General features: G+C 37.6%; 1 protein-coding gene across 1 annotated transcript; it reads right to left on the bottom strand.

Moving 5' to 3' along the window:
* Positions 1–1434: 1434 nt before the first annotated feature.
* LOC107082560 (protocadherin-10-like) lies at positions 1435–9125 on the bottom strand. Its single transcript, XM_015371314.1, has 4 exons — positions 6531–9125; positions 3536–3597; positions 3343–3449; positions 1435–3011 (listed from the first exon to the last, which is right to left on the bottom strand). Exons 1-4 carry the CDS (start codon positions 9063–9065, stop codon positions 2740–2742), a joined length of 2976 nt encoding a protein of 991 aa, XP_015226800.1. The 5' UTR covers positions 9066–9125; the 3' UTR covers positions 1435–2739.
* Positions 9126–22954: the final 13829 nt, after the last annotated feature.

Genomic DNA, 22954 nt, shown 5'->3' on the forward strand with positions numbered 1-22954 from the left:
TTCCTACAATTTATCAATAATCAATGTTGTAGGGAAAAAAATAAATAAAAAAACCCAGCATTTTTTAAACATGTATTTATTATTAATACATACTGATATTTGCACAATAATCACTTGACATACAAAGTAAAACCCCCTGAATGAATATAAATGTGAGATAATTTAGTCATTTGCACATCCCATCTAATGACGAATAAGGAAGTGATACCACTGTAATGACACAGGTTAGAGGATGCCTGAAGTCAAACTAAAAGGACAACGTCCAAAATCATCACTCAAGATGAACTAGTTCAGAAACTAATAGGTTGTTATAGATACAGCGGGTGAAATAAGTATTGAACAGTCCACCATTTTTCTCAGTATATATATATAATATATTTCTAGAGGTGCTATTGACATGACATTTTCACCAGATATTGGTAGCAATCTCTGCAATCCACACATAAAAAGAAATCTAATCATAGATCTCCAGAAATTCAATTGTGTTATAATGTGGAATGGCACAGGGAAAAAGTATTGAATACGTGAAGAGAGGGAGGTGCAAAAAGGCCTGGGAAGTCAAGATACCAGCTAAAATCTCTAAGTAATTAGAAAGCAATCCTGCCTCTTGTCAGTGCAGATTATTTTCAGCTGCTTCAGTCCCAAATGATGGCCTATAAAAAGAAGAAACATCTTGTGATGGGTGAACGTAAAGAGCTTTCTCAAGACCTTTGCAACCTTAATGATGGCATTGGTTACTAAAGGATTTCTAAACTTTTCAATGTTCCAGTGAGCTCTGTTGGGGCCATAATCTGGAAGTGGAAAGAATATAATTTCACCATAAACTGACCACGACCAGGTGCTTCTCACAAGAGAAGGTTCTCCTCTGACAGAGGAGTGAAAATAATTATTAGGAGAGTTGTTCAAGAGCCAAAGACCACTTGTGGAGGGCTTCAGAAAGATCTGGAATTAGAAGGTAAAATTGCTTAAAAGAAAACAATAAGTACTCCACTCAACGGTCATGGCCGGTATGAACGCTCACCATACAACTACATTGGTGAAGAAAAAGCATTTTGAAGATTTTTTTATAGTTTGCTGCACAACATTTACAGAAAAGCCTGTGGAATATATAATCTGGTCATGTGAGGCCAAAATTGACTCTTTGGATGCCATAATACACATCATGTTTGGAGGTCAGATGGCTCTGCACATCATTCCAAAAATACCACACCTACATGAAGTTTGGAGGTGGGATCATCATGGTGTGGGGCTGTTTTTCAGCATATGCTACAGACAAACTTCAAATGATAGAAGGAAGGATGAATAAAAAAAGTACAGAGACATTCTTGATAAAACTCTGCTGCCATCTACCAGGATGATGAAACGAGGGTGGATATTTCAGCAGGACACTGACCCCAAACACACAGCCACGGAAACACAAACAGCCATGGAAACTCTCAATCGGTGTCAGAGAAAGAAAAAAAAAACTGCTAGAATGGCCCAGACAATCACCTGACTTGATTGAATCTAATAGAAAATATCTGGAAAGAACTAAAGATCAGAGTTCATAGAAGAGGCACATAAAACCTTCAAGATTTGAAGACTGTTTGTGTAGAAGAATGGGCAAAAAGTATACCTGAGCAATGCATGCTGTTCCCATTTCTGTCCTAGGCTGCGCTCTGGACTCAGTGGAGGAAGTGGCTGAGAGGAGACTGCTGTCCAAGCTTACATCCATCATGGACAACACCTCTAACCCACTGCACCAGAGTGTAGAGGAGCTGAGCAGCTCCTGTAGTGAGAGACTTTTACACCGTTGTAAAAAAGGAGCGCTACCGCAGGTCATTCATCCCTGCTGCCACCAGATTCTACAATGCGACACTACAACTGCACTAACTTGTGCAATGTATAATGTGCTATTACTATTTAATCCCATTTGCAATTACCTGTTTCTTTATATTTGATACCCAGTGCAATAGCTATATATATTAATAACCAACTATATAAACACCCATGTAAATACCCTGTGCAAAAACTGTATAATAATCTTGCTAAATAAGAGACTTCAGCATGCAACAAGTAAATTTCTCCACTGTGAGATCAATAAAGTCAATCAATCAATGCGTCTAATTTCTCCATACAGGAGGCGTCTTGAAGCTGTCATTGCCAACAAAGGCTTTTGTACAAAGTACACTAGAAATATATGACTGAGAAAAATGGTGGCATGTTCAGTTCTTATTTTACCCACTGTAAGGAAAACATATAAAATGTATCAGTGGATAAAAAAGTTGGAAATAATTTCAAAATAAGTTATGCTATTTCCTGCCCCGACACCTCTTTTAAAACAAGAGCTGCATTGAACTGTACTGAAAATAAATAGAAGTAATTATAGTGTTTAATTGGTCATAGGTATTTGATTTTATAGAATGAATTATTATAAATGTAACTACTTACAGAATTTACAAAGTATTATAGTGAATTTCTTTACAATAATATTTACATTTATGCGAGCAAATACAGGCTTAATATGAAGTGCTAATTTGCTTAGAAAAAACCCTTCATCAAATAGGCGACCCCAACAAAAACCGGAGAGTGAAACAGAAAAGCTGTGTTTCAGTCATACATTATTTGTTAAACCTTACTATCACTGTTTAGAAATCAATTGTAAATTTAAAACAACTTAATAAAAAGTAAGGGCAACAAAGTCTCCAATGAATGTTTACGAATCATGACAATAATATAACAGTTGAAAGCTTCCAACACTCATTTAAAAATGGAATTGCTTATGATGTCATTATCCATGTCAAATGTTTGTTCATAGCTGGAGATAAATTTGTTTTTCTTGCCAAAGGTGGAGAAGGTGTTGAAAACGTCCAAGTCCCCTCTGGACGTCAGCTTCAGAGTGCTGTAGCCAGACGTGGAGCCAGGAATGTAAACATTGTGCTGATAATCCGCTGCCTCGGAATGAGGCTGAGTTTGCTTCGGAGTCCATGAGCTGTTAGGAGAGGCTGCCTCTTGAAGAGATCTCTTGCATTCTGTATAAAATATGCATAAATTAGTCAAAATCAGGGCATAATTCATGAAAGTAGCTCATATGTAAATACACTTTGCCTGATCTGGACACAGTGGCTTTTAAGAGCATTTTATTAATACAGCTTTGCAACGAATAATACTCCTTGAGGGAAACCTTATTAATTCTCATACTGAAGCAGGAAAATCCCCCCCTACTTTTGGGATTAGGCATTATCTGCTTCATAGTTTATCATTTCATGTCTTTGACAAAATCCCTCTGGAAGAGACACAGAGAAAGCTCACACTTAATCTACTTATAACCTTTTATCATATAAACAATAAAACTGGACCTACCATTCATCTGGTTTCCCCAGGTCCAGTACTGTGGAGCCACGGAGAAACTGTCTGTGTCACACTTTGGCTGCCGTGAAAGAGTACCCTCCATGTTAGCTGAGCTATATCTAGAAAAAAAGGGGGGATGAAGTGTTGCCTTATAATCTGCATGTTGCATGTTCCAGATGTTGATTAAATAACTGAATAAACTAACCTTTTGTAAGCCGAGTTGCGCTGGTTCTTGGTCCATGTTAAGTTCTTGTGGGAATACCTAAGCTGCACAGATAGAAGAGAGACATTTTGTCAAATAATATGATTAAAATAAAATAAAAAAACAGGAGAGAAACCAAAGGAAGGCAAGGATGTATTTTAAAAATAAAGTAATCAGTTAAAGAAATGTATAAAATAAATAAGTTACTAAATAATTAGCTATAAGATAAATTTAAGCAAAAGTAAATAGAAAAATGTATTTTTCTTTGTCTTTTTAGTCTAGATTGATGTTTCTATTTCTGCTTCCTGTTTCTGTTAAAACACAGCTATATCTCTGAACTGAATAAGAATGATTTTCCATCTGCAAAAAACTTGCAAGCCTGGTAGAAATTGACAAAGAAATTCCTGCAAATACAGCAAGAATTACACCCAGTCTACAAAAACTACATGCAGTTTCAGTGTCTGTTGGAACGGATGTATCCCGATTCATCACAGTGCTAGGGAAGAATCCTGTGAGGACATATTGATATTAAGCATGTGAGTGAGTTAAATATGTGTAAAAATAGTTAGATTCTCCAACTTCAGAGTCAGGAAACAAGGCTTAACTAAATGTAAGCTTTACTTTTAAAAGTCCAAGTGTCTAGAGAGCTTTAATTTGTGAACTATAGCTGTTTGGCAAATAATATAAATATACATCAATTGAAAACCCATTTCTGTTCAAACATGAGGAATACATGACCATTAAAAGGCAGATGAGTGTTGATCTTTGTACACTGATAATAGCAGATAACTATTCACCTAAAGTTGAAAATATCTGAAATTAGAGCAACATTGAATGTAACTGTAGGAAGCATTTTTAGGACCTATGTCTATTTTGCCACCATACATGTAAAGCATAAAAATTATTATGATGGATTTAGAGAATTTCTAAAAAAAAAAGCGACATCTTTGTGTTACCAAGTGAAAACAATATCCATACATAATGTCCTGTGTAGGTTAACCAGTCATTTGTAATTTATGTCAAATGAAAGCCATTCTAATTCACAGGTCATAAATAAGCATTTGTTTCTAAACTCTAGTGAGACGAACTGGAATTGTGTGTTTTGATCAGATCATACCAAGATTAAGCATTTTAGTAGCAAACATTCCGGGTACTGTTGCTTCGAAAAAGGTTGAAAAAGAGTGTTAATTCCTTTCATCTCCCTATTAAGTTAGATAGTAGATATTTTGTGCAGTGGGACTTCAACTATTTAGAGATGCAACGGTCTCTTGAACTTTGTTCACTCAGGTACTTCCAAGGTGAAAATGGAGACATGGACAGGAACATGAATCAAGTGAGGGACTGTAATGCTTAAGTTTAGTCCGTTATTCTGTCCTGTATGTTTTACAGTGCTTTTAGGAGCATAGTTGTATTATTTTTTGACATGCCAAAACATTTCAAAATAAAACAAAAGACAAAAAAGTTATTTGGTAATCTGTTGTGTCAGAGGGGTAATGATCCATTGCATTTAGCCAGCACAACAAAGGAATTGTTCATTAGGCAAAAAAAAAAAAAGATCAACATTATTTTATAACCATCTCAGTGTTCTGATTTAAATCCTATATAAAAGCTGAAGACAAGAAAGGAAAAGAGTGAGGATTCTGGACAGCCTAGCTTGTGTCAAACTTGAGGCCTGCGGGCTGAATGTGCTCCCTCACAGTAATTAATTTAGCCCTTAAGAACTACAAATGGTATATCATAGTTGTATATTTTTATAAAGTCACTGAAACTGCATAAAAATTTGGAGCAAATGTTTAATATCAAAGCAATTTGCTTTGTGTAAATCAAACAAGGTAATACAAAGTTGCATTTATTCAGCTCCAATTGTCCCTTTTAAAGACTTAATGCTGCCAAAGTGGCTCTATAGAAAGGAAATTGTACAAAAAGGATTGGTCTCTGTATTTATACATCAACCTGATGAAATGCTTAGACATGAGCAGAATAGGTGTTTTCCCAAGAACTTTTTTTTTTAAATACAGAATAAATATATTCAAATTAAAGGTTAGATTTCTATTCTGTTTTCAGTGAGAATGTATGTTACATTAAGAATTGATTTAAAAAATAAATAAACAGGGTTTATGGTGGGATTATGTTTCCTGCTATGTGGTATTATTCAACATGTCTTTAAGCTTCTTAAGTGCAAAGTCAGAGGTATAGTTAAGATTATACATGCATTATAATACTGACAGTCAACATTTTGAAATTATCCCTGTTGTTATCTCTTATTTTAGCCCATTAGATCACAAAGTGTTGTTTTTTGTTTTTTTATTTAGTTTGACCAAAAACCAGGTGAATAACTCTGAAGTGGAAGAAAAATGATACATATATGCATTATAATGATTTTCAGATAATACTCTTGAAATTCCACATTAGACTACAGTTGCAACTGCAACTCTTTAGGTGCATGTCTTTACAGATCTACACCCAAATTCTATTGTTTTCTGCCTTTCTCAGGCTGGAGTGTGTTTGTGATCAGCAATTTTTTAAGTCTTGCTAGAACTTCTCAATCAGATGTAAGTCTGAAGTTTGCCCTTGTAAGCCATTATGACACTCTAACCTTTGAAATTAAATGAATATGTACTGTATGTTTCAGGTAATTTTGGAATGTGAATATCCACATTACTATCACCCAACCACAGAACAGGTTTTCTTCCATGACTGCATTGCAGAATCAATTAATTTCACCTCAACTTTGGCCAACTTTTATGAAAGTTGGAAAAATGCATCCCGAAAGCATGGTGCTACCTTCTGCTTCACTTATGGGATATATTTGGAAACATAGGTTTTGGGTTTTTTGAGCTAAAAAGATAAACAAAAATGGAATAGGAAAAACATGCACATTCATATAGATCACACTAAAATACCTAATACTTTTTGTTTGTATCATAAATATGGGACAAGAATACATTTTAATAAAAATAAGTTTTTCATTCAATCGCCATGTTTTCCTGATCTTTACCTCATTAGGGCTTGTTCCTCGGTTGTTGGATATATCGTTACGCTCCAGCGTGCTCCAGCCTGAGGTCAGGTAATCAGTGCTCTTGGTGTTGTTCTGCTGTACCGAAAGAACCGGACTGCAAGGCTTAAGAAACATGAAGTCACTTCTGGAAGACTCAGGGGTCAGACACATTTTGTAGCAGTACACCTGCGGGTGAGGGCCGCTGCTACTGGCTTCAGTGCACCCTGAAGCACCTGCAGAGGACATGCGGACATTCAGGTTGGACTTTTTGAAAACCTCTGTGGTTGTGGTGGTGTTGGAGGAGGAGAGCTGTGAAGGAGAGCAACAGCCACAGCAACTGCTGACGGAGGGGAGGCTGGACGCCTTGCTGGGCAATCTACCCTTCAATCTTCTGGCTGCAACAAGGACGATGATAGCCAGCAGGAACGTGAAGGAGATTGCACCCAGAGCCATGATTAAGTACAGGGTGAAGCTGGAGCTGTGATGCAGGCTCTGTGAAAGGTCACCCAAATCAGGCTGTAAATCTGGCAAGCTGTCAACTACTGACAAAATGATGGAAACTGTGGCCGAAAGGGGAGGCTGACCATTGTCCTTCACCAGAATGACCAGCCTGTGCCTGGTGGGCTCTTTATCCTCTATCTGGCGCATCGTCCTGATCTCGCCTGTGTACAGAGCCACACTGAACAAACTGGAGTCAGTGGCTTGGAGCATCTGGTAAATCAGCCGCGAGTTCTGTCCAGAGTCCGCGTCTACTGCATTGATTTTAGTCACCAGATAACCCGCGTCCACTGATCTTGGCACGATTGCGTTCGGCGTTGTGCCGTTTTGCGTAACAGGGGATAAAATCAGGGGCGCATTGTCGTTCTGATCCAAAATAAAGATGCTCACTGTGACGTTGCTACTGAGAGGTGGAAATCCCGCGTCCTGAGCCTTCACAGTGACCTGAAAGTTTTTAAGCTGCTCGTGATCGAATGAGCGCAGTGCGTAAATGTTCCCGTTGTCCGAGTTTATAGATACATATGTGGAAACAGGCATTCCCTTTATGTCCCCCTCTAGTATGGAATATGATAAATACGCATTCTGACCTGAGTCTGGGTCCGTTGCAATCACAGAGCAGATTGATGCGCCTGGTGCGTTATTCTCTGTCAGATAAACAGTATAAGAGGGTTGCTTAAAATTAGGGGCATTATCATTCACATCAGAGACTTGGACGAAGATGGTCTTCCTTGTAAATAAAGGAGGAGAACCCATATCTCTTGCAGTGACAGTGATGTTATAATCTGCCACCGCCTCTCTGTCTAGAAAGTCAGAGGTTACTAAGGTGTAGTAGTTCTTGAAGGATGAGTGAAGCTGAAACGGGATGTGATGCGGGATCTCGCAGTCCACATTCCCATTTTCACCCGAGTCTTTATCCATCACACTGATAACAGCTATAACGGTCCCTGGCGGCGCGTCCTCTTGCACAGGTGTGGACACTGAGGTCAAGATCACCTCAGGCAGGTTGTCATTCTTATCCAAGACGTTCACAAGCACTTTGCAGTGCACCGCCACGGCAGAGGGACCTTTATCTTTCGCTTGCACGTAAATTTCATGCATCCTTGCTTTCTCGTAGTCGATCACTCCTTTTACTTTTATTTCTCCCGTGCGTGGATCCACGCTGAAAAGCTGGCGCACCTTTAACGGAGCGTGGCCACTAAAGGAGTAATTAATGTCTGCGTTTGGTCCCTCGTCTTGGTCAGAAGCGTTGAGGTTTATTATCACTGTACCTTTTGGTGCGTTTTCGGCGAGCCTCACTCTGTAAAACGATTGATCAAACACGGGCGCGTTGTCGTTCGCGTCCAGAACAGTGATGTAGATTTGCGCAGTGCCTGACCTCTCTGGCGCACCTCCGTCCACCGCCGTGAGCACCATCTGATGGGCGCTCTGCTGCTCTCTATCCAGCGGTGTTTGTAGGACCAGCTCTGCGAATTTACTACCGTCACTCCGCGTCTGGATGTCTAAGTTGAAATGTTCGTTTACGCTCAGTAAGTAGGTGCGCAGCGAGTTGGATCCCACGTCCATGTCCTGCGCGCTCTCCAGAGGGAAACGCGATCCTGGCGCAGCAGATTCGGATATGTCAAGGTTGATCTCTGTCCAGGGAAAGCTGGGAGAGTTATCATTCACGTCCAGAATCTCGATCTCCACTCTATACAGCTCCAGTGGGTTTTCTATCACAACTTGCAGGTGGAAAGAACAGGATAAACTCTGTTCGCACAGTTCCTCTCGATCAATTCTCTCATTGACAAACAGGACACCGTTCTCCAAATTCACCTCCACGTATTGCTTCTTGGAGCCGGAAACTATCCGAAATCTGCGCATAGACAGTTTATCCAAATCCAACCCCAAATCCTCCGCTATATTTCCCACGAAAGCCCCGTGTTCCAGCTCCTCTGGAATGGGGTAGCGGATCTGTCCAAACGCTCTCTCAGTGAAAACTGTGATGAGCGCAAAATGGCACAGGAGCCATTTCACACACAGGTCACCTTTGATGCCCATTTGTTGTCTGAAGCAAGAGATGTGTTTTAAAATAAAGTCGAAGGTGAGCAGAAGTTCACATCAGTATGAATGGAGCTGCGCATTCTTGTCTGTAGGAAAGGGGAAAGAGGTGAGATGCGCAGAGGCATAGAGCCTATCTCTGTGTGTGTGCCTGCGTGTGCGCGCTTTTATTATTGGCCCCTCTGTTTCAAGGCGAAGGGGAAAACGACATCTGCTCTGTTAATCCCTGCTGCCTACTAGCCCTATCAAATTCGTGTCACGGTCTTTGGGGCTTTAAACGCAGGTCAAAAGTATCCCATTTAGATTCTTATAGGATTATTTCATCAGTTCAATTTAACACCGATTTTTCTACCTTTTGTATATTTCAAGTTACTAACAACATTCTTCAGAAGTTTCAGTAAGATGTTGCAGGTCACCATGGTTAAAGCATTTAAAAAACATTTTATAATGCAGATTTAAAAAAAATCTATAATCCAGCACTTTACAAAATATGTGCTCAAATTGAAGTTTTAAATGTTTTATGACACAACATCCACAAATTTTTGTTTAATTCATTATGGGTGTTAATTGATAGACAAAGCAGTTAATACATTCTGCATAGGGAGATGACATTAAAGCCCCTATGGAGAGGACATGGCAAGGGGATCCTTTCTCTGTCTCTACATCAATTTGGGGATCCAGGAATGAAACATGATGAAGACCCTTGATTAAAGAAATCAGCTTTTACTGTATCTTTTTTTTATTAGCTTTTCACATTTAGGCTCAGATCTTTTTCAATGTAGCCTCTACTGATTTATATCAACTTTGAATGAGTACTCCAACATAAGAACATACTTTGATCTTTGGCATTGAGTGCTGTTGTATGTTGTTTCCATCGTCAAGTCCTTTTTATACCCTGGTTTCCATTGCATTGCATTATATTTCGCTCCATCCATCTACCCTTCAGCTCTGACCAGCTTTCCTTTTTTCTGCTGAAGAAAATGATCCCTACAACATAATGTAGGGAATACCATGTTTCCTTGTGAGGAAGATGTATTTATGCATGTCAAAATGTAAGACTGATGTCTTATCTGGTCAAAGCATCATGTTCTTTATTGCTTTGACCAGTCAAACTGTTCTTACACTTTAGATGTAGATCTCTGCAGCCCTTGCATTTGTACCGCTGGCATGTTGGCTGATTCTCTAGTTAATACTATCAGTGCCATGCCTATATGGTTACGTTGAAAGTGAGGTTTTGTGTGGGTATTCAATTATGCTGTACTCTTTTCATTTTCAAGGTGGCACAGTTTGTTGCACTGCTGCCTTGCAGCAAGAAGGTCCTACGTTCGATTTGCTTCCCAGGGGCTTTCATTCCTGGATTTTTACTGTGTACTACTGATCCCTCCCACAGTCCAAACACTTGACTGTTTGGTTAACTGTTAATTGGCATCTCTAAATTGTCCTTAGGTGTGAGTGTGTGTGGGTGTATTGTTTCATGTCTCTGCTTTGCCCTGCGATGGACTGACAATGTGTCCAAGGTGTACCCGTCCTTTTACACATAGACTGCTCCAGAAAGGCACCAGTCCCACCATGACCCTGAAGGATTGAACAGAAGAAGATGGATAGATGGATATTGTTTCATAACATAACCCTGATTTAAGTTTTCTGATCTTTGACCTTTCTGCGTGTTCTGTTGCTGCTCATTATGATGCTGTTTGTGCTCTACTCTTACAAACCTTTAGGGCCTTCATGGATATGAATAAGGGGTGTTTTATCGAAAACTGGTTGCACTGGATTGGGATTTCATTTTGGACATGAGAATAAAAGGGGTCAAATATGAACGTATACATGCCCATGCTTTTCAGGTAAAGGATTTGCAAAAAACATAAAAAAAAAAAAAAAAACATCCTTTTTGCAATACAATTCACAACTAAAAATCCAGGTGTGTTTTAAATTCAATGTGATGTTCCAGTTTTGTGGGTAGTTTTGCAAAGCAATGTGTGTTAATTATTCTATGGTTATTAGGTAATGGCATAAAGAGGTAAAACGTTTTTTTTAAACTTTTTACACAAATTAAAGAAAAAGCAAATCAGTTAATCTATTAACACTTAACATGTAAAGTTCCAATAATTGATTTAATCTTTTTATGTAAATAACCAGTTGCTGCATGTCATCACATAATAATAATGCAATCTTGGGAATGAAATACAACAATTTAGCTACTGTTTTCCCTTCTATTTTGAAATATTTACTTTGATGCATAAAAAAATAAAACAGTAATTCTATCTTTTTTTTTCCTCTCAACCAATTGCCTAAAAAAAAAAACCAATTTCTCCTTGTTTAAAAACTGAAAACACAATCTGTCTGCACAAATGAAACTGCAGCAGATGGTGCGGTTTTCCACGGGCTCATGCTCTTTTTAATTAATGGAATGGAGATTAGAGGGCATTTTCCCTGGATCATTAGTGAACAGAGGAATTAAGACATTTTGTGAGGAATAATCCCAAGGCTATCCATGTGATGCACATGTGTTTTTTTTTTCTTCTCTCTTTGGTCATATTGACCTGCTTTTTGCAGACTAAGTGCAGGGCATCACTTATGCAGGGCAGAACCTAAGTAGCTGGGATAAGGGACAAACAACACATTTAGGGATAAAAACTACAAAAGAGATTATCTTTTTGTCACCGCTCTGCTATTAAGCTCTCTGCCATACATACTCATTCTGACGAGCTCTTTGCCTCACTCAAGGGCAAAAGTAGACTATCAATCCCTTTGTCTTTGAGTACACTTTAGCATTAAAACTGCAGGATTAATATAGGTTAGTCTATCTTCCCCAGCTTTTAATACTAATGCGTTCTCTATATGAGACAGAGACATATCATGGTTATAGTGGAGATAAATACTTTGCATTCTATTCAGGCCCTTTTTTAAATACACCATTATTATACACCAGTTGGTTCCCCTGTCTTTCGCCCTGTATTGACAGCCAACTGTCTCTTTGCCACGTTACCACCAGAGAGCTAAATGTATTGTGTTGGGATATTATGTGCTAGTTTTGCCATGTGTTTGTGTTCAGCTCCATTTAGCAATTGCTTATATAGAAGCACCTTTGATGCTGTCACCTCTGAAGGTCTCTAAGGTGAATTCTGACAACATCAGAATATGAGAATAAAAGTATATAGCTTATTCCTCCTAGAATCATTGCTCAGGGTGAGTCTTTTGAGTTATGAAACAATGGAAAGCAATTTTCAAGTTTTGCTGTAGACTACTGTATTTTGGTCTGGACTATGACTGATCATTCCACTACATTATTACACTTTGATCTGAATTATCCATGTTAAGTTGTAAGTTTATGTTTATTATTGCCATAATGGAAGGTGAACCTCTTTTTTCTCCAGTTTTTGCAGCTTCTAATAGGTTCTCACCCAGGACTGCTTCTAAATAACAAATAGGAAAACATGGATAATACTAATTGGTGCCCAGCTCTTGGATGCTTTTTATTTCATTTACATTGGAATTCCTGTTTGCAATCATCCTAAGCTTTAGCATCTTAGACATATTTTCTAATAAATTCAAGCCCTGACTCTATTTGGCCTACTCAAAACTGTTTATATTACTTTTATTGGCAGCTCTAGATCAAATTTACCAGTGGGGCCACATTTGGGTCAGTGTTTTATCATGGGGGCGCAATGAAACAAAAAAAAAGTGCAATATTTCTTTGTTAAAGGTGATAGCTACAACTTTTTCATCAAAACAATACATTTTCCACATTCAATAAATCCACAGAACATCTAGAGTGGTGCAAGATAAAACTATTGATTTTATTTGAAAAAAAAAAGGATTAAAAACAATTGTTTAATAAATTTTGAAAGTCCAAAATATATGAATACTTACATCTGGTTACCAGGCCAACAGGAAGAATAGATTGAAAACAAGTGACAGGAGCTCAGGTGCGGCCATATCAGGGTAGCTTTGTGATTGAGCTGAAAAATGGCTTCCATCACCCTACTGGTCTCAATGTCTGCACTTCACAATAAAAGCACAGGTGAAATGTGACATTACAGGCTGCTTCTAAATTGTTTTCTTTGCACAAGTTTTGAATTGCTTTGGAGAGACCATACATCTTTTGGGAAAAGCCCCAGAAGCACTGATTATAACCCCTTTGGTTCATCCAAAACCATTTTTAGGTTTATCTGTATGATGAACCAATTTGGCAGTACTTCCTTATAGATCTACCTGTGCAGAAAGCACCTGTGCAGGACAGTGGGGAAACAACAGACCAATGGTTTGTGCTGGAGGTTATGGAGGGTAAAGAACAGTTCTTCTATAATCAATCTCTGCTGCACTTCTTTCAACCTACGTCTCAACTACAACCAGTCCTTTATTGGAAGCTATTGGTAACATGATTTTTCAACTTCAGTGGTCACCGCTCCACCTCTTCATATTGTGCCACTGTTTGCCAACACCTTAGTTCTGTCAAGTAGCAAGTAAGAGCGAAGCATTGAATGCCTTCACTGAATAGGATTCACTGCTGCAGACAATGGGTTCTGTCTGAATGTACCTTAAGAGATGGATTTTGTGTTATGTCTTCAGTAGAGGGGCCAGGTCCAACTCTAACTGGGGCACTTGCCCTTGTTGCTCCCTCTCCAGACACGCCCATGTTTCCAGTCAGTTGAAATATTCTAGCGATGGTAAAAGATCACTCTCAATTGAGATTTGTCACCGTTATGAATGACTTTGAATTTAACTCTAGCTCACTTTATCGCTCCTAAATGTTGAACTTTTGTCTGCTGAGAGAGGAGTTATTCCAAACAGCCTGATGCTGACGTCACTGTTTCCTCGTTGGCTTTGTGATCAGACTGATGTGTTTTCTGAGTTTTAGGAGCCAAACAGTACATCTGATGCAAAGCCAAATGGTCACAGTTGGAGTCCTCCTCCCATGTCCTCCCCATTTTTGCAACATTCCCTGTATAACTTGTGAGAACCGCAACCATGATTTCTCTCACTTTTCTGTCTTTCTTCTTGTATGCTAAAAGCCCAGCCTTCCCAGTATATTCTCCCATATGAGCTGCAGGTCTGTGCTGCTTCTCTAGAGTTGTCACCAGGGAAATTATATGATTTTGACAATCGTACATTATTAGCATTTAAACCAAATGCATTTTATTCAAAATCCTAAACTTATATTTTCATAAACCTTAAGCAATACTTTTTAATTGTTTTTGTTAAAAAAAATTCATAAATAGAATGCCAAAAACTGCATGAAATACTTTTACAAGAATAAATGTGGCTGTTTAACCCATTCTAGAAGAAGGAAGAACAGAGAGCCAAACATAAAACAAACTGTTGGTCTACTGATGTGAAGCATTTCCGTTTTGTTACATGAATTTGCTGCTGTTTTTACTATTTGCATCATTTTGTTTCTGTGATTGTAGCATTTTTTTATGCACCATTTTGCAGCATTTTTTTTGCATATGTTTTGGTGATGATAATTGCCTCTTGTTTTTTAGTTATTGCAGCAGTTTTTGTTTGCAGTGTGTTATCTTTTGCATTTGTTTTGTGTGTTTTGGAGTTTGTATCACAAGCTTTTGCAGCTCGGTTCGTCGTTTACTGCAATTTGCACCTGTATAGAGGCCATTGTGTTTCCTCCTCACCGGCTTGCATTAATTGCAAATAAATTAAGAAAGTAACAAATCTGTTATGATTGAATTCAGCTTGTTCACACAAATGTTAATTTCTTTGAAGGACAATGCATCACCAACCCAACACAAGTGCAAAAAAAGCTTCTCTGCTGCTTTTCATGTGCAACACTGATGATAAACCGAACCTCACTCTATATTATTTAATTTGGCAGATTATTTTGTTTTGCAGATTGATTTTTTTTATATTTTTCTGGTGGAAATTATATGGCAACTAAATTGAGCTTGCTTAATACACTTGTCTGATTTTTGGCAGCAATGTAACACCATAAAGTGTTATTGCTAGCAGCTACTTTTAGCCGTTACACTGCTCTTTACAAAAGGTTTGTTTTGGATTTTAAAGTCTTTATTTTATGAGGTTTGGTAGTCTTTATTAGATGGGGAAGAGTACATTTTGAATTATTATTAAACTGATGATTCATTGTCATAGGAAAAAAGATTCCTGCCATGTGTTGAAAAATCTCTGCTGTTATCAAGCAAGGACACTCTCTTACCTGAGAGTAAACTGTCTATATTTAGCTGTATCCCCTGCTTTTGATATTATCAAAACCAAACTGCTGTGAGAAAAATGTTGCCTCCTTATAATGATGCCAAAAGGTTCTGCAGGACCCTTCAGACAAAGGTTGTCATCATATGGCCAAAACTGTTTCATTAAGTGTGCTGTTGCCCTCTCTTAATTCTATTTTTAGAGGATGGATTAAACAGGGCCCGCTAACAGTAACTAACGTGGCATTATTCAAATTCCTTGCGCATATGCATCCCTTGTCTGATTTTTAATAACAGCCTGAAGGTCAAGATTCTGAACTTTTACCTAAAAAGTATACTGTAGTAATTCATGCTACTTCTGAATCAATTTCAACTTCGATAGATATCCAATATTTTTTAGTCTACAGCCACATTCTGTTCAACTTCTATCATCATCCTGGCTCAGTTTATAAACACAGCCTCCTGAACAACAGTAGCACTTACTGTTCCTGCATTTAAATGGTTGGACAGAAAAGACAAAAGAATTTCAGCAAAACATTGTGAGAATTTTGCTTTAAGACCTGCACTGATAATATAGCCAAAGAGTGCTGTGTTAGATTTTCAATTACTATCAGTCATTTTAAAATAATTGTGCATTTTTTAGAAACATTTCTAACACCTCAATGCTTTATTTAAATCAGCTGCCGCTTTACTTAACACATTTTTGTACGTTGGTTTTTGTGATTAACAATCTGCAATTTTTACAATGTGTTGCCAACAAGTAGTCTCAGAACTACAATAAGAAGAAAAATACGTTTTCATATAATTTTTCTTATTATTTTTTTACAATGACAAACAATACAAAATGCGTACTCATATCCCGTGTACTATGAACATAAAACAAAAACATGAATAAGCATCAGATCTCATTTTATATCCTACAAATAACAATGAATGTTCTTATTCTAATGTTCAGCGTGTCTTTAAGTTATTAGAGTTGTTTTGAAGGTATGTGTACATTTTCTGCATTTATTTTTTCAAAGGAATTTCTAATGTCACTGCACTGCAACATGGCTTATTTTTTTCAGTTTCCTCACTTTGAGAGAAATTCTGCTGAGACCAAGATTGGACAATACAGTGATGGACAACTGTGTTATTAGAGATGAATGCTGAAAGAGAGCTTTGCAAGAAATATAGGTTTCAAGCTTGAAGGATGTGTATAAATTCACTGAAACTCTGTATTTTAAAAGAGCTTGTTTACTTTTGATAGCTTCCAGAAGATTTTCATGAAATGTAATACAATAATGTTGCCTTAAGTCCAGTTATTCAAACTACAACTTGACTAGGACTGAATACTGACATTATATACCCTTAATTTCCTGATGGTTTGCTTTCAGAATTTTTCACAGGTGTTTTTTTATACTATGATGTCAGTTTTGTGCACAGATTTGAATTTTTTTTATTAACAGCAACGTACAATTTTTGAAGAATTGTTAGAAGTTATTTTTTCTGTATTGTCTAAAATATTTGTAGGCATTTTGATATTAAGACTTAACTGTTGTTGTGGTACATCATTAAATTATAGTCCATAAGGACAATATGCTGAGTGATCCTGTGTTAAAAGTTTTCTCTCTGCTGAAATTAAGTATTAATTGACAGTGTTATGGTAACCTCTCTAGAGTTTTGAATGTTTGTGAATAAAAAATTTAAATTTAAAATTGAAAGGTTTAATGTGTTTTTTGCTTTCAGAATATGATTACGATTATTATCTGGTGAAACTTTTACTTATTAAAAATAAATAGAATTTATGTATTTAGAATATTTATAAATTTTTGTAAATCTAGATTTTACCCTTTTGAAATGCATCAGAATTATCTATGCATAGTAAAAATGTATTTGTTTTTATTTTATTTCAAATGAATAGAAAATCAAATTAAAAGGAAACCAATGAAGCAAATGTATTAATCTGGGTATTTTTAACTACAGTCAACTATGTTTTGTTTATTAATGTTGCATACATTTCACGTCTATAAAATTTCTTAAAATTACCTGAAAGCCAATTTATTTAGTAAATGAATGAGCTTGATCTTTATTTCAATTCAGTTCAGTTCATTTATATAGTGACAATTCACAACACATGTCATCTCAAGGCACTTTACAGAGACAATTCAATGAAATCATACACTGAGAATGGCTGTAAGTTTTCTATCTAAGAAATTAGACCATGTGCCAAGGAAGAAACATTGGCTGAAAACACATTATAGCAAATATTTTTTTTATTTTAGTTTTAGTTTGTGTTGTTCTGTCATACATATTCCCAGATAAAATGAATTCCAGCTCTGCTTATAGAGTGACAAGATGTGAATAACTATGAGGGAGTTTTTGGGCAATTGTGTTATTCTGTTATACTAATGAGACAATAATGCATGTGTGGCTTCTTACACTCCGCTGTAAAAGACGTTTAAAGAAATTCTGTTGGCAGGGAGACATTTATTACAAAATGTGGTAGTCTGAGTTCATTAAACAAGTCTAATTACACCGATAAAACAGTAAGAAGAAATATACTCAGTTGGTTCAGTTTATGTAATCTATTTCAAACCATGCACATCTTCACATACAAAAGGGATCCAACAGTCTTTTAGAAAAGAAAAAATCCATTAGATTATAACTTTATACATGCGGTTGATTATTTTTAGTCTATGGTGCAGAACTGTTTTTCTCTCTGAAAAAAAATCTGGTAGAATCTCTTCTGAGCCTGCAGATTCACTTTTCTCATTATGAGTACAGTATGTTTACAGAGCTGTCTTGCTGTATTAAAATTAAAATCTCAATATGTCTGTACTCTTAAGAACAGGGGTGGGCATATCCAGTCTCCAGTCATCATGACATTTTTATATCTGTCCCTACTCCAACACACCTGAATCAGATAATTTGATTATTAACATGACTCTGGAGAACCTGCACAATGAGGGAGTAATTCAGCAACTTGATTAAGGTGTGGATTAAGGAGACATCCTAAAGGTGCAGCACACTGACCCGAGGACTGGTGTTACCCATTCATTGTTTAGAATATAAATGTGTGATTTTATGTCACAAAAACTATTAGTGTTTACAGGTTTCTGTGAAACCACCATCTGACGAAATAACTTTGCAAGGAGTGTTTATTTTCTATAAAGTAAGGAAAGATTTTATCAGAAAAATTCTGGAGGCATCCAGAAACAAGCTGATTGCACATTAAAATCATCAGAGCCTAATTGTTCGTTGGGAAGTGACCAAACCTGATTAAAAATAAGGAACTTGGATTAAGGCAAATGCAAACCCATAATAAGTTCTTGTGGTAGATCCTAACACAGCTAATGCCGCTGTTACAAACAACCAAATATCTGAAAACCTAGACTTGGATCATATACAGCCGGTAATATAAATATTGAACACACCACCATTTTCAAGAGGTGCTTTTGACATGAAATTTTTACCAGATCTCTGTAACAATCCATGCAATCCACACATACAAAGAAATCAAACCATAGAGGGTCACACATTAAGTTATGTGTAATAAAGTGAAATGGTAAAGGGAAGATTAATGAACGTATGAAGAAAGAGAGGTGCAAAAAGGCATGGAAACCCTATTTGCTGAATAGGTTTAAAATATCCAATAAATTTCATTCCACTTCAAGATAGTGTCCCACTTGTTGTTGACTCTTCACAAAAAAATTACAACTTTATATCTTTATGTTTGAAGCCTGAAATGTGGCAAAAGGTCAAGGGGGCTAAATAGGCAGTGTATATTTAGGCCAACCCGTATATTTCACAGCATATCATAATGAGAGAAATATGAAATTTCAGAGAGGGGTCTGGCTACTGACCTGCATTGTCAGGACCCAGAGCTGTACTGTCAGGACCTAGAACTTCACTGTCAGGACCCTCTATAGCAGGCATCCCCAAAGTCGGTCCTCGAGGGCCGCTGTCCTGCAGGTTTTAGAGGTTTCCCTGCTCCAGCACAGCTGATTTATATTGATAGTTGATTAACAAGCGTTTGCTGAACTGCAACCATCACAATCAGCTTTGCTAAAGCAGAGAAACCTCTAAAACCTGCAGGACAGCGGCCCTCGAGGACCGGCTTTGGGGATGCCTGCTCTATAGTGTTCTGATTGTCTGATCCTGACCGGTTTCTTTATCTGGACCTTTGAGCCTGCCTGATGCTGTCTGATCTGTTTGCCTGTCTGTCTTTGGACACCTGTTGGATTCTTCTGTGGACTGAACCTGGATCTGCCTTTTGACTTTGCCCTGTGGATTATCCTGCCTTCCTTCGTAAGCTCGGATCTGATCTCCTGTCAGCTCTGCAGCCTTCTAGGCTTTCACATCTGGGAGTGTCTGGCAGTGTCTGCTGTGTCTTGCCAGTCACTCTGCTGGAATCATCTATGTTCTCTGGGCACAGACTGACCTGTCAAACCAGGTTAGTGACTTACTTATAATTACCCTCGGTCCGATTATTATAGTCACTAACCTGTGTTTCTCTCCGATAGACGTTCCTGCCTCAGATGCCCTAGCCGCTGCAGCTGCCGCCACATCAGATCTGTTCCGTCTTTGTTTAAGTAAACGCTTTTTAAGTAATCCACTGTGTACTGTAAATAGCCTGAATACTGGGTCCTACTTTCTGAGCCAATACACATCAGCAGCGAAAACACCTGCTGCTCGCTATTCCCAAAGGTTTGAATACATCGTCCGGAATAAACTTCCGGCCCAGACAGTGCAGGAGACTCCATTTTGCAGGTCTGCAATGAAGGATCCTGAAATTGCAGGTCTGCAGTTAGACTCTCTTTCACAGTAATCCAGGATCTGGCATGTACCAGTCTGGCCCGTGAAAATCTGTATCTTTCATATAAGTAATTGTCAATATAATCCAAAGAACATTATCACTATTTGAACTCTGATTTGCTGACTGCTTCAAGGTGAGAGGCGGAGCTTTGAACATTTGGCACAAATCAGTGTTTAATATGGCTGTTACAAACAGCTCGGTTTTTTTTTTTTTTATATATATATTCAGAGTATTTGGATCATCCTATCATGGAAGAAACATCAAGGAATCATTCCCAAGTGTGGATATATTTCAATTTTAAGCCACCTAATAAGGTAATCTATATCCAAAGTGCTTATTAGAAATCCAAGAGCCTATACTATCCAGTAGTATCATGTTATTTAAGTGCCTACTACTGGCAAATACATATCAGAAAAAAAGTGGAATAACAAGTTCTCGTCTTGGTTTTACAGGTCTTACAAGTACTATAGTGGAGGTGCAGCACTACTTATTTGCTCCTCCTGTGGACAAAGCAGAGGATCCTCTGAAAAGTTAGGCAAAGCACAAAACTCTCTATTCAAATCTATACCACCCCTTATCTTACTTATCAAAGCAGCCTCCTCTCTCCATGTGAAAGAGTAGTTTACTGAGCTGGAGAAATTGTCTACATAAAAAAAAAAAAAAAAAAGTTTGAGCCCTGCTTCTGTGGAAAACACATTTTTATTGAATAAAAACACCTGAAATAACACAAGCAACCTCATTATTACACCAAGCAGATGTCCACAAACACTCAGCACACCAGGCACACAAAACATGTATGACAAGCCAAAAATGTTTGCCTTGTTTATGAATTATTGTTTCATGGGTAAATTACTCAGAAGCTTTTATGAGGTACTAAAAACACATATATAACACATACATAAGTGTCATTATATAGAGAAGAGATGCATCACATTTTTTTAGGATTTCATTTGGTGCAACATTCGCTACTGCCAGTTGATGACACCCAAGGGAACTGAATAAAGCTTTGGGTAGTGAATCACTGTATGACACAATGGTCCAAAATTATTAGCGTCAAAAAGCCTAATTTTGCCATCACTACTGTTATGTAAAGCCAGATAACAATAAGCTTATGGTGACTGCATAGGGACTGCTGTTGTTTATAAAGCTACAACAAGCTTTATTTCACTAAGGGTTAAAACTAGTGTTGCACCAATACCGATACCAGTATTCGGTGGGGCCCTGATACTGCACTAAAATGGTGGTATCGGTGAGTACCGACAAATAGGGCACTGATACCATTTTGAGAGCCAAACATTTATTCAACTATTGTCACCCATTTCAGACAATAAAATAATACTGGACTCACTTTGTATTTGTCTTTTTTCTGCTTCACAAAGGTTGGCAACAGCTTGAAGAAGCCATGATGGCAACTTTTTACATCCAAGTGGTATGCAGTTCTTCATATATACACACAAACATCAATTTCACACAGATGGTATCGGTATGGTATCGGTCATTACTGCACAGCCAGGTATCGGGTGTCAGTATCAGGTCCAAAAATGACATCGGAGTAACACCAGTTAAAACCCTAATATGTTATAACATAAACATTCAGGTGTTCCTGATATGTTCATTAAATATGACTGTCAAAGTACAACTAAAGAGTCCCCTCATGTCTGTTAGCTCCTAGGTCTATTGATGATGATTTGCTAAGTGCCCTGCAACACCTTGTCAATTTAGACAAGGGGACATTATGCCCAATGTCCCAGAATCTTGAACTTTCTATGTATTTTTTTCAATTTTGGGAATACATATAGCATATTCATAATGAGTTCAGCACTTATGTCCAGCGACAACCGAACTTATGCATAACGCACGGCAGCATAATCCCCATGAAATGATGAACAAGCATCATTTGTATCATGCAGCATCAGTAAAAGCTGCTTCAACATGCTCATAACTTATACAAAACATACCCATAACTTATCCGACGTATGCCAGCATTTTTGCCAGATTTTTTGTATGTCAGACATACGCTGGTCTAAATCGTCAAGGTGTGACCGGGGTTTTAAATAAGCTATATTGTTGTTACCTCAACTATTCCCTCAGGAAAAATCCAAGGGAGTTCAAAATCAATTATCTTAAGTTTATATATGGTTTTGTCCGATAATTTAAAACTTATGATTTTGCTACATAATGTTTTACTTACCTCCTTTACTTACATTGTAAATTAGTTTGAACATATTCTAATTGCCTTAAAAGAAAGTTAAAGGATAATTTGTCCTCATTCCAAACACTTCAAGATAAATAAAGGCTTTCAAAACATAAATTCCAAGCCGATTTGTAACATCATTGCATCCCTTTATTGATAATGGTTTTCAACCATTTGTATTTCTTCTTTCTGTACATAGTAGCTTAGTTGAGTTTCACCAGTCAATCAAGAGTCTCTGTTGAGCAAGTCCCAATGCTCTATCTAGTGTTTGTCACAACATGCTATTATCCAAATCATCTTGAAAACATTCTTCTTCAAATGTTGGCTATGTATGATGTGTTTTTTTCTCTGGCCAGAAGTTTGATGGCAAATCCTCCCTCTTCAAGTTGGCAATCCAACCACAAACTTGTGGATCATGAATCGGAAAGGTGAGATAAAAGGTTTTTTTTTCACTTTTACCCGATGTATTGCAACATCCAGCTGCCATGTATAGGCATTGTCACTTTAACAATAGCTGAATTTCAATGGTAAAGTCCTCTTGAAATCTAAAATAATTGCTGTTGATTGCAGGTGTGTATAATAGTTCCCATTGATTTTGCTTGTAAAGCTGGGAAAATTGCCCTAGGCTTACAGCACCGTGATGTCACTGCCAAAAGATGTCAGTCAGGAGTGAGGTGTATATTATACACCTATATTTGGGCATAAATGGCCATTCCTGGACTCAGTGATCGTGACG

The sequence above is a fragment of the Cyprinodon variegatus genome, unplaced genomic scaffold, assembly GCF_000732505.1.
Source record: "Cyprinodon variegatus isolate N-32 unplaced genomic scaffold, C_variegatus-1.0 Scaffold56, whole genome shotgun sequence".
Taxonomy (NCBI): domain Eukaryota; kingdom Metazoa; phylum Chordata; class Actinopteri; order Cyprinodontiformes; family Cyprinodontidae; genus Cyprinodon; species Cyprinodon variegatus.